This window comes from Moschus berezovskii, chromosome 26 (genome assembly GCF_049115385.1).
Source record: "Moschus berezovskii isolate FMDL1 chromosome 26, NW_MosBer_1.0, whole genome shotgun sequence".
Taxonomy (NCBI): domain Eukaryota; kingdom Metazoa; phylum Chordata; class Mammalia; order Artiodactyla; family Moschidae; genus Moschus; species Moschus berezovskii.
This window is the reverse complement of record NC_142485.1, coordinates 30,373,031-30,385,710: the sequence shown is the minus strand read 5'-3', so window position 1 is coordinate 30,385,710 and position 12,680 is coordinate 30,373,031. Positions and strand designations below refer to the sequence as shown.

General features: G+C 44.2%; 1 protein-coding gene across 2 annotated transcripts in view; it reads right to left on the bottom strand.

Annotated features, from left to right (window-relative positions):
• The window catches only part of CENPU (centromere protein U), a 50,987-nt gene that overhangs the window by 23,735 nt on the left and 14,572 nt on the right, over window positions 1-12,680 (bottom strand). For both annotated transcript variants that reach the window (XM_055416404.2, XM_088832716.1), the window contains exon 4: window positions 2,518-2,623. In XM_055416404.2, the coding sequence (XP_055272379.2) occupies window positions 2,518-2,623 (106 nt within the window). The remainder of the gene's footprint in view (window positions 1-2,517; window positions 2,624-12,680) is intronic.

The window sequence follows — 12,680 nt, the reverse complement described above, 5'->3', positions numbered from 1 at the left end:
ACGATGCATAGAACGACTGGCTTTAATTTTACAGCTTAAAGCACATGTACAATGTTTGTGTGAAAATTGGGTACAGACGATAAAATGTGTGGCCTAAAACACATTTCCCTATGAACATACCCAGAGCCTGTTCATGATATCTGAGTAGTTATCCCCTGATGTGGACAACTAGTCAAGTATATAAATAAAAAGGAGGCCTAGCACCAAGGGACATGGATGCACCCAGAGCAGGCAAACCACTCTGGCAACGCTGGAAAAACATACTGATTATCAACACTCTCTATGGAAAGAGTTGCAACTTAGAAGGGGAAAATGATGGATGAAGTGCTCACATACTGAGGTGTGGCGAAGTCATTCTGACCTATACATGATTAAGTTTGAACTTTAGGCTAAATAAAACAGCCTGTTTGTGGCCTATTAAACAGACATTGTACATCAGCTTTAATCATGAAGACAGAATATTACAAAGGTGCATTTTGACTATTATCCTCATTGTAATATGTCTAGTAATTTTCAAATGTTTGTCCAGGTACTATGAAAGTTTATTGCCTTTCCTGTTCTGTACGTGTCCCTCCTTAAGACTGAGAATGTCAAAGAAAAGGGGGGACTGGACAGAGCAGGACCCTGTGGTCCTTGCTCTGGCCATGTCCTCTGCCTGCCTTTCATCTGTGGAAAACTTTAGTCTAAGCATAATGTTAATCAGAGAAGTGAGAAATGTGGGAACAAAGGAAAGCAGTCAAAGGAGACTAATAATAATGTGGTCATTAAGCACAGCCAAGGACCTTTAGTTCTTTCTCAAGAGCTGTAAGGTAACATTCTGAGCCATATCCTGTAGCTATCTTATAGACACTAAAACCCCAGGTGGAGAAGTTAACTACATGATGACCAGGCTGTACCCACAACACGAGCTGCCACAACTGGCCTCAAACAAACCCTGGAACTGAAGATTAACTGTACCAAAAACAACCAAGATGATGCTGGTCAGACCACTGATGGCCATTGTGAAGATGACTGTTCGAGATGACTGTTCTGTTTCTGCATGTAGTCCGCCCCTACTCTGTCTATGAAAGTTCTCACCCCCTGCTTAAGAAGGGGCGGGGGGAGTCAGCCTTTGGACAGATGTCCACCCTTCTGCCCCCACAGCTGCTGGCATATGAAATAAAGCCAACTTTCCTTTCCACCAACCAGTAAGCAGCCGGACTGACACACTTCTTTTGATACCACAAAGAAACTGTAAAAAGACATAAGAAATGAATATTGGGGTTGGGGGGTTCCTTTCCTGGTGGTGCAGGGGAGACAGATCCGATCCCTATTCTGGGAAGATCCCACAGATCACAGAGCAACTAGGCCTGAGCACCACAAGTGCTGAGCCGTGCTCTGGAGCCGGGAGCCACAACTGCTGAGCCCCGGCACCCTAGAGCTCGTGCTCCTCAACAGGAGAGGACACTGCGGTGAGCAGCCTGCCCGTTGCAGCTGGAGAGTAGGCTCTCCGCAAATAGAGAAAGCCCGTGCAGCAAGGAAGACCCAGGACAGCCAAAAAAAAAACAAAGAGAAAAAACCAGTAGTAGGGAAGGGGAGAAGTGGGTGCAGGAGCTGAGTGATGACAGAGAGGAGATGAAGGCTCTTATTAACCTTTTTAAACCATGTGACTGTGTCACCCATTCAAAAACTCTTCTGGAAAAATTACATTCACCACTGTTTAAAACAAAGTGTGTAGTTTTCCAAATATTTGGCTTTTGTTACTGATTTCCAGTTAACATCTGGTAGAAAACCTGGAGTCTCCCGACTGACCAAGGACCACAAGGCATCCCCAGATAGAGAAACTCGGAAAGATGTCCCATCTAGGCTCCTGCCCAAGTAGGGTGTTTGTTTTAAAAATGCAGTTTGTTACTCTCAAAATATAGTCAGTAACCAGAACTGACTTATTACCTATCAGGGGTCCATAAGTCAGGGTTTGCGCTAGCAAATACTTTATAATTCATACTGCAGCTACTAAAGAGTTCTTCACCATGTGGGCCCTCAAGTTGTCTATGTTGAGTCATTTGTACAGATTTTCCTGACCCATCACCCCAAAGAAATCTATAAAACTCCAACTTATGCACCCAAGGGACAATACAGCTGAAATTTACAACAGACTTTGTGTTTCCTCTGGGATTATCAGCTTCTTTCCCCTATTCCCACCCTGCCACAGAAAACATCCCATTTGTGACAGGTAAGAGAATTTGTAAAATCACCTAAAATTCTACGCTCTTAAAACCTTTCCTCTCCTCATTTTAACTCAAAGCTAAACAACCTTCACTGGCATGTTTTCTAGGATAACCAAGTATCATTTATCGTTATTATAAGTAACATCAATTACTGAAAAATTGAGTTTTTATGTCCCAGTTCTCTTGAGGAAAAACATAAGATGGCTCAAAGGATCTTTAAAAAGCTTTGGTCTTGTAAGCATCTCTCTTAAAGAGCATCTCAGAAATGCCGTTAACCATGAGTAAACAACTGCCTGCGATCCACCCACACCTTCTCTTCGCTTCTTCTTCTTGAGGAGTGGAGGGGAGATGTGACCCGCAGTGCCTGGAGAATTCTTCCTCATCAGCATATATAGCCGTGCTGTGTAGAGGAGGGTCTACAAGAGATTTAGAAATATATATATTTAGAAGCCTGGTCGTCTGGGAAGTAATCAAGTTTGTCTCTTTACACTGGCATTCAAAGCAACCTGTTTACATGGCTAATAAAATCAAAACCAATCACACAGGCTACTTCTGATCTCATACCTCAATAAGAACAAATGTAAACCATTTCACCAATACATACATGCATAGTCATCCTATGTCCTTATAGATGATACAGAAACTTTTAAATGAGCTAAAAGATAAGCATAAACGGGAGGTCTGACATTGTTCCATCATCCTCTGGAGCATCACACTCCAATTCTTTGGCCACCTGATGCAAAGAGCTGACTCCTTAGAAAAGACCCTGATGCTGGGAAAGACTGAAAGCAGGAGACAAGGGGATGACAGAGGACAAGGTGGTTGGATGGCATCACTGACTCAATGGACATGAGTTTGAGAAAGCTCTGGACATGATGAAAGACAGGGAGGGCTGGCGTGCTGCAGTCTATAGGGTCGCAAAGAGTCAGACACAACTGAGAGACTATACGACAACAACTGACTATCCCAACCCACTTTCGGGCTCCCTTGGGACGTTAAACAATTAGGACATCCTGAGCAGCTTGGTATTTTGACTCTGACTTCATCAGACCAGCCAAGAGCAAGGTCCTATTCCCTGCCATATTCTACAAGGAGAGAACCTGTATTTGGGACAAAGGAGTACCCAGGATGGCCATCAATGCCCAACCTGAAAGAAATAGCCTTAGGCCAGAAGCCACTTACCCTAACAAGAGATAATATCCCATAAAGTTGGAAGCAAAGAAGTGGTTATAATCCCTCGTAGACACATTTTTAAAACACTGCCTCTTGATGACCTTCCGATCTCCATGCAACATTCCTATTTTTCTAGTTGTTAAGTCAACTGAGGAATACTGAGTGGTACAAGACCTCAGAGCAGTAAATGATGCTGTGGCCCCTAATTGCCCGCTTTGGTCAATCCTTACGAAATATTAGCCTGAATCCCTGATGACGCTAGTGCTTAAGTGTTCATGTCCTCAAGCACACCTGCCTTTGCATCCCAGTCTATCCCTCCTCACGATATATGTTTGCTTTCGAGTGGATTAACCACCACTCAGGACAAAGGCAACAATACACCTGGAGAGTATGGCCTCAGGAGCTTCAGGACAGCCCACACAGTGGGCTCTTAGGCCCGAGGAAAACAGCTATGGGAGATGCATGAAAAGAACGGGCTCTTCTACACTATCTCCACGATATATGAATATATACCTCACCACGAGAGTCTAAGATCAAAATACCACTAAGTCCTGAATCCCGTGGGTTAGAAATCCTCTCTTGTGTTGTTGGAAGAGGGTGTTTGCTATGACCAGTGCGTTCTCTTTATTAGCCTTTGCTCTGCTTCATTCCGTGCTCCAAGGCCAAATTTGCCTGTTACTCCAGGTGTTTCTTGACTTCCTACTTCTGCATTCCAGTCCCCTATAATGAAAAGGACATCTTTTTTGGGTGTTAGTTCTAAAAGGTCTTGTAGGTCTTTATAGAATCGTTCAACTTCGGCTGCTTCAGCGTTACTGGTTGGGCATAGGCTTGGATTACTGTAATACTGAATGGTTTGCCTTGGAAATGAACAGAGATCATTCTGTCATTTTTGAGATTGCATCCAAGTACTGCATTTTGGACTCTTTTGTACCATGATGGCTACTCCATTTCTTCTAAGGGATTCTTGCCCACAGTAGTAGATATAATGGTCATCTGAGCTAAATTCACCCATTCCAGTCCATTTTAGTTCACTGATTCCTAGAATGTCGACATTCACTCTTGCCATCGCCTGTCTGACCACTTCCAATGTGCCTTGATTCATGGACCTAACATTCCAGGTTCCTAAACAACAGAATAGGAAAGACTAGAGATCTCTTCAAGAAAATTAGAAATACCAAGGGAACATTTCATGCAAAGATGGGCTCGATAAAGGACAGAAATGGTATGGACCTGACAGAAGCAGAAGATATTAAGAACAGGTGGCAAAAATACACAGAAGAACTGTACAAAAAAGATCTTCACGACGAAGATAATCACGATGGTGTGATCACTGACCTAGAGCCAGACATCTTGGAATGTGAAGTCAAGTGGGCCTTAGAGAGCATCACTACGAACAAAGCTAGTGGAGGTGATGGAATTCCAATTGAACTATTTCAAATCCTGAAAAATGATGCTGTGAAAGTGCTGCACTCAATATGCCAGCAAATTTGGAAAACTCAGCAGAGACCAGAGGACTGGAAAAGGTCAGTTTTCATTCCAGTCCCAAAGAAAGGCAATGCCAAAGAATGCTCAAACTACCGCACAATTGCACTCATCTCACACGCTAGTAAAGTGATGCTCAAAATTCTCCAAGCCAGGCTTCAGCAATACGTGAACCGTGAACTTCCAGATGTTCAAGCTGGTTTTAGAAAAGGCAGAGGAACCAGAGATCAAATTACCAACATCCAATGGATCATCAAAAAAGCAAGAGAGTTCCAGAAAAACATCTATTTCTGCTTTATTGACTATGCCAAAGCCTTTGACTGTATGGATCACAATAAACTGAAAATTCTGAAATTTTCTGAAATACCAGACCACCTGACCTGCCTCTTGAGAAATCTATATGCAGGTCAGGAAGCAACAGTTAGAACAGTTAGAACTGGAACAACAGATTGGTTCCAAATAGGAAAGGGGGTACGTCAAGGTTGTATATTGTCACCCTGCTTATTTAACTTATATGCAGAGTACATCATGAGGAACTCTGGGCTGGAAGAAGCACAAACTGGAATCAAGATTGCCGGGAGAAATATCAATAACCTCAGATATGCAGATGACACCACCCTTACGGCAGAAAGTGAAGAGGAACTAAAAAGTCTCTTGATGAAAGTGAAAGAGGACAGTGAAAAAGTTGGCTTAAAGCTCAACACTCAGAAAATTAAGATCATGGCATCTGGTCCCATCACTTCATGGGAAACAGTGGGATCAGTGTCACACTTTATGTTTTTGGGGGCTCCAAAATCACTGCAGATGCTGATTGCAGCCATGAAATTAAAAGACCCTTATTCCTTGGAAGGAAAGTTATGACCAACCTAGATAGCATGTTAAATAGCAGAGACATTACTTAACTTTGCCAACAAAGGTCCGTCTAGCCAAGGGTATGGTTTTTCCAGTGGTCATGTATGGATGTGAGAGTTGGACTGTGAAGAAAGCTAAGCGAAGAATTGATGCTTTTGAACTGTGGTGTTTGAGAAGACTCTTGAGAGTCCCTTGGATTGCACGGAGATCCAACCAGTCCATTCTAAAGGAGATCAGTCCTGGGTGTTCATTGGAAGGAGTGATGCTGAAGCTGAAACTCCAATACTTTGGCCACCTGATGCGAAGAGTTGACTCATTGGAAAAGACTCCGATGCTGGGAGGGATTGGGGGCAGGAGGAGAAGGGGATGAGAGAGAATTAGATGGCTGGATGGCATCACCAACTCGATGGACATGAGTCTGAGTGAACTCCGGGAGTTGGTGATGGACAGGGAGGCCTGGTGTGCTGTGATTCATGGGGTCGCCAAGAGTCGGACACGACTGAGCAACTGAACTGAACTGAGAAATCCTCTCAAAGACACAACAACTCTCAAGGCATCTGAGATATACTATAAAACCCAGAAATAGACAGTTATCTCCATACAGAAAAGCTGTATTTAGCTTAAGTACTCCAAAGAGCTGCCTGCAATTACAGAGATGTGAGTTCAGTCCCTGGGTCGGGAAGATCGCCTGGAGAAGAAAATGGCAACCCACTCCAGTATTGTCGCCTGGGAAATCTCACTGACCCAGGAACCTGGTGGGCTGCAGTCCTTGTGGTCGCAAAGAATTGGAGATGACTGGGTGACTGAACCACCACCACCAGCCTAGAGTTACTTGCTGGGATTTTAGAGAACAAAAAGGTAGGTTTGAGCATTTTTATCTCCTCTGCTTTTGAAACGTAGATCCTCTGCCTTAGCTCCAGGGGCTTTACTCGCTCTCCCCTGCTCTGTGACAATTCTGTCCAGGTTCTCAGGAACTACTTGACTTATGTGTCGTCCCCCAGACTGAAGGGGGAGCAGGGCCACTTTATATTCAAGTGAGACAGCTATGAGATCTCTGGGTCTGTCTTTAGGTAAAAATTAACTTCTAAATGAGCTCTATTTAATTGACTTAAAGGAAGATGAGCACTTATATACATTCTCAGAAAGATAAAAGAGGCTCACTTAGGATACATTTGGCTTCATGTGATCTGGGAAATATTCAATATTTAATTAACATCTGGCATTAGAGCTAGCTTAAGCTTGTAGGTTTAATTAATACAGACTTAACTTTAGAGTGATCAACATTAACTATACTTTTATTGTACCTAGGGTTATTGAGTGTCAGTAAGTACATATTGTTTCTGTTATGAAATTTCTCAACAGGGAAAATAAGCTGATATGAAATTTTTAAGTAAATATAACTGGGATAAGAATTTTTTAGTAAACTCTATAACAATAATTATGTTTTGAAAACATCCGTTTAAAACACTCACAAATTCTGGAATATTGAAACTAAATTAAATTCAATGACAGGAATTCATTGAAAATCCAGGCCTTTTCAAATAAGATAAAATATTGGAAATATTAACTTATACACAGGTTCAAATTTACCAGTTTTTGTCTTCTTGTGAGAGAAAAACTAAAGATGTTTTGTGTCACCTTGAGATGTCCTTCACCAACCTATAGAATGCTAATGTAGAAGACAGTTCATGGTTGCTTAAGGAAAATAGGATGTGTGTTTTCAGAAAAGAGGGTATGAGAAATGGAAATGTATAATGTTGAAAGGGGAAAAGGTGATTTTGCCCTGGAACTGGCTATTTCTGAATGGGGAAAGAATAAGGGACAAAATATGGCTATAGAAAGTAGTGAATACTTGTAAAAGAGGAACACTGACAAAGGAATTTTGTATGTGGTTAGAATTTTCTAAAGTTGGATTAAATGAGGTAAACACATTTTATTAAGAATAGGTTGATGAGAGACTGGATTTGCTTTTTCTCCCATAAGGGAACAAGGTTTTGCTGGAATATGCCTTTTGATATCAGATCATGTGAGTTCCTATGCCCTTAAGGGATCTGTATTTATTTTTGAAAAACTTTTTCACCTTAGCTCAACAAGTCATTGTCTGACTCTATGATTCTATCTGACTGGGTGTTTTAAAACTTTTTAAGAGGCTTCCCTGGTGGCTCAGTGGAAAAGAAACCACCTGCAATGCAGGGGATACCAGGTCCATCCCTGATCCGTGGTTTGGGAGGATCCCATGTGCCATGGAGCAACTAGTCCGTGTGCCACAGTATTGAGCCTGCGCTCCAGAGCCCAGGAGCCACAACTACTGAGCCACGCTCTCAGAGCCTGTGCTCTGAAACAAGGGAAGGCACCCCAATGAGAAGCCCGCACACGGCAACAAGAGAGGAGCCCCTGCCCGCTGCAAGCAGAGAAAGCCTGCCACAGCAACAAAGACCCAGCACTACCCAAAATAAAAATAAATACATTTAAAATAAAAAAAAAACTTTGAGATTTCTGACAGACTCCCAAGATACTTTGGGGTGCTTCAAAGGGTCACTGGAGCACCCCAAAGAAAGATCCTAAACTAACTGGGTTCACTTGGTATGTTAAATCACGTGGGAAACGTTGTCCAAACTCAATGCTGCCTGTGTCAGAACCAATACCCTCTCCCCGACTTTATCGAACCATCAAAGAGACAGAGGAAAGGGTCTGGGTTCTTCTGCTGTCTAGTCTCTCACCTTACTCCATGTCTAAACAGTCCCCTGTGGGAACACTCCCACCTCCAGGCCCTCCTTAACACCCATGGCCTTTTCCACTGCACCCAACTTCAATTTCCCATCGGAGAGGCCCTGCAAGTCCCCCAGGGGTTCACTTTGCACCCCCAGGACTTCCTTCACTCCTCCACTTGACAGCACTCACACAGTGACAGACTAACTACTGGGCTGGCCACTTGCAAGCAGCCCACGTCCTAGGTTTTATAGATGCCCCCCATCAAGGAATATACCCCAACACAGGGAAAACTGTCACAGGACATGAGCTTCATGGACAACAGATCCCCAACTGGAGTCCTGCCAACACACCGGCACTGCTTCAAGTGGCCCCGACAGGGTGCCCCTCACTGGAGGGCCTGGGTTGACCAGAGATGTCAGGTTATGAACTAAAGGGAGCAGAGACTCTCAAAATCCCGTAAGATGAGAAAGGAATTCAGAGGACACTTCAATTTCCCTCTGACAAAAACCTCCAAAGGACAGTCTCCAGGACTCTGGACTTCAATTCTAGAAGCGCTCTTGGTTGCGGGTTACTCAACATGGCAGGATCCTCTTCTAAGCCATAAGAAACACATCTGGAATGTATACTTAGTAGTAGCAGTGTTAGTAGCTCCGTCGTATCCAAGTCTTTACAAAACCATGGACTGTAGCCCATCAGGCTCCTCTGTCCATGGGATTCTCCAGGCAAGCATACTGGAGTGGGTTGCCATTCCCTTCTCCAGGGGATCTTCTCAGTCCAGGGATCAAACTCGAATCTCCTGCATTGTGGGCAGATTCTTTACTATCTGAGCCACCAGGAAGATCCCAGGTTGTAAACTTTAAAAAATAGAAGGACTGAAAAGGGAAAAACTCAAACTTTACTGTAACACTGCCATGCCTTTATGTAAGTTAGGTAGCTGGAGAAAAACGCCCTGAAAATCGGTCTCTAAATTACAGTAACATCTTCCAACTGGATCTTTACTGTCACAAGATGGGAAAATAGACTGAGATTCCCTATGTTCAAGCCTTCATGGTTCTTTACCAAAACCCTGCTCTACCAGGCTCCTGTAATCAAAAGCCAGGGGAATCGGAAAGCCCTCCTGACATTTTAGATGATCCCCTTTAACCTTCTCCAATTATCAAGAGGTGAAACAAAGGCTCCTCTGTTTCCTCAGAGCCACCAAGTTTCCCAGATCCCTATGCCCAATCCCAAACTCCACGTTCCTATGTCCCATACATCCTTCATCACCCCTGAAGGGAGACTGACTGCCCCCAGGGTAAACTCATAGTGGGACTTTCTATCAACCAGGATCAGAGAAAATGTGCCCCTGAAGGGAAGTGACAGTGAAGGGACAGTCAGAGTGCACGTGCCGCTCTCTTGAACTGATTCAGTCCAATGCAAACGAAGACCGGGCCGGTACACTGAAGACAACAGTGCGTTTGTTGCAGGGTTTCAGGCCCAACTCTGGCCTCTGACTGGGAGGATGTCCAAACAGTCCTACTGGAATACTTGCTCTGGACCTGAGGAAAGCAGAGAATGTGGGCAGCAGTCCAGTGGCACAGTACCAGCCTGACCAATCCAAACATTTTGTTATGGATGGAGACGCGGTCCAAAGTCAGGAGCCCCACTGGTATTGTGAATCCGGGGATGGGGCAGAAGCCATGAAACACGTGATCCATTGTGTTATTTGAAGGGATGAAAAACCTCTCAAAAATGCAATTAACTATGAAAGGGTGGGGAGAATGGAATTGTAGCATGTATATTATCATAAGTGACCAGTCCAGGTTCGACGCATAAATTTTCCTCTGTTCATTTCTTTGCATTTGTGCTTTTTTAATAAAATTCTTTTTTAGAAATTAAAAAAAAAAAAAAACTATGAAAGGGTTCAAGGAGTGACCCAAGAAGAAAAAGAAAACCCAGCCTTCTTTCAGGGCCTCCCTGTGGAGGCTTTTGGAATGCTGACTAACATTGAACTCTCAAATCCCAAGGGCAAATCCCAGCCATGACAACATTTGATCAGTCAGTCTGCCCTTGATACTATGCAGAAACTCCAGAAGGTACAATTAGGCAACAAACCCTGATGACCCAACTCCTAGAGGTGGCCTTTGGGTACTTAATAATGGAGTTAAAGCTGAGAAGAGAGCCCAACATGAGAAAGACAGGCCAGGGCTCAAGCTAAACTGACGCGGGGACTCTGGGGGCTTCCTCTGAGATGTCTATCTCCAGCGAGGGGCTCTGGGTAGTTCCTGACATGACAGGTAAAGAGGATGGATTTTATAATTGGTACCTGAGCCACTTACTTCTTCCTGATCTTCCAAGCGGGGCCTCTTTCCTCCAAACCTGCACAGTGACTGCTGTTGGTGGAAAGTGTCTCATCCGTTACTTCACTGGGCTTCTCCCGTGCCGATCTGAAGTGTCTGATGTCACCTGCCTTTCTGGTTGTCCCTCAGTGTACTAAAGCAGTAAACAATTAGGATACCTCGAACAGCCCCATATTTGGACTCCGACTACAGGACATTGAAAAGAGCAATGTCCTATTCCCAGCCATATTCTACAAGGAGTGAACCCGCATTTTGGAAACAATGCATACCCAGGAGCGCCATCAATGCCCAACCTGAAAGAATCAGCTTTAGGCCAGAAGCCACTGACCCTAACAAGAGACAATATCCCATAAAGCTGGAAATAAAGAAGGGTTTATAACTCCTCATCCATAAATTCTCACAACATGGCCTCTCGGTGCCATGCCAGTGTCTATGCAATAGTCCTATTTTCCAGTTATTAAACCAACTGGGGAAAGTAGAGTGGTACAAGACCTCAGAGCAGGAAATGATGCCGTGGTCCCTATTCACCCCCTTGTGGCCAATACTTATAAAACATTAGCCCAATTCCTGAGGATGCTAAATGGTTTACTGTGCTCAACCTCAAGATCCCTTTTCTTGCATCCAAGCCTATGCCCCCTCACAATTGTTTGACTTCCACTCAGGCCAATATTGTCTCAGGGGTTTCAGGACAGCCCACACTCGATCTCCCAGGCCCTAAGGAAACGAGTATGGGAGACACACCTTAAAGAATGGGCTGTTCTACAGTATGTACATGACATATTAACATGCACCTTACCATGGTGGTCTCAGATCAAAATACCACTTAACTCTTTAATTTCCTTGGGGCTACAGAGCCTCTCAAAAGCACAACAAATCTCCAAGCAATGAATTAAATATCTGGTCCCCAGGAATAGACAATTATCTCCATACAGAAAACAAGCTATATTTGGACCTAAGCATTGCAAAGATCTGCCTGCAATGCAGCAGACGTGAGTTTAATTGATTAGTCAGGAAGATCCCACGGAGAGGGAAATGGTAACCCACTCCGAAACTTTTGCCTGGGAACTCTCCAGGGCAGAGAAGCCTGGCGGGCTGCACTGCTGCTAAGTCACTTCAGTTGTGTCCGACTCTGTGTGACCCCTTAGACGGAAGCCCACCAGGCTCCCCCGTCCCTGGGATTCTCCAGGCAAGAACACTGGAGTGCCTACTAGGTCTCAAAAGAGTTGAACACGACGACTAAACAATAACTCCAAAACAAAGAAACATCTCTGTTACCCGAGGAAACCAAAGTTGAAAAAGACACATGTACCCCAATGTTCACTGCAGCACTATTTACAATAGCTAGAACATGGAAGCAACCTAGTTGTCCACTGACAGATGAATGGATAAAAAGCTATAGCTGCTGGCTCAGCAGTAAAGAATCAGCCTGCAATGCAGGAGACACAGGTTTGATACCTTAGTCAGGAAGATCCCCTGGAGGAGGGTACGGCAACCCACTCAAGTGTTCGTGCCTAGAGAATCCCATGGACAGAGGAGCCTGGCAGGTTGCAGTCCATAGAGTTGGACATGACTGAAGAGACTAACCAGCAGCCATACACAACGGAATATTCAGTTCAGTCCCTTAGTCGTGTCCAACTCTTTGCAACCCCATGGACTGCAGCATGCCAGGCTTCTCTGTCCTTCGCCAACTCCCACAGCTTGCTCAAACTCATGTCCATTGAGTTGGTGAAGCCAACCAACTATCTCATCCTCTGATGTCCCCTTCTCCTCCTGCCTTCAATCTTTCCCAGTATCAGGGTCTTTTCTAATGAGTCAGTTATTCGCAACAGGTGGCCAAAGTACTGGAGTTTCAGCTTCAGCATCAGTCCTTCCAATGAATATTCAGGACTGATTTCCTTTAGGATGGACTGGTTGG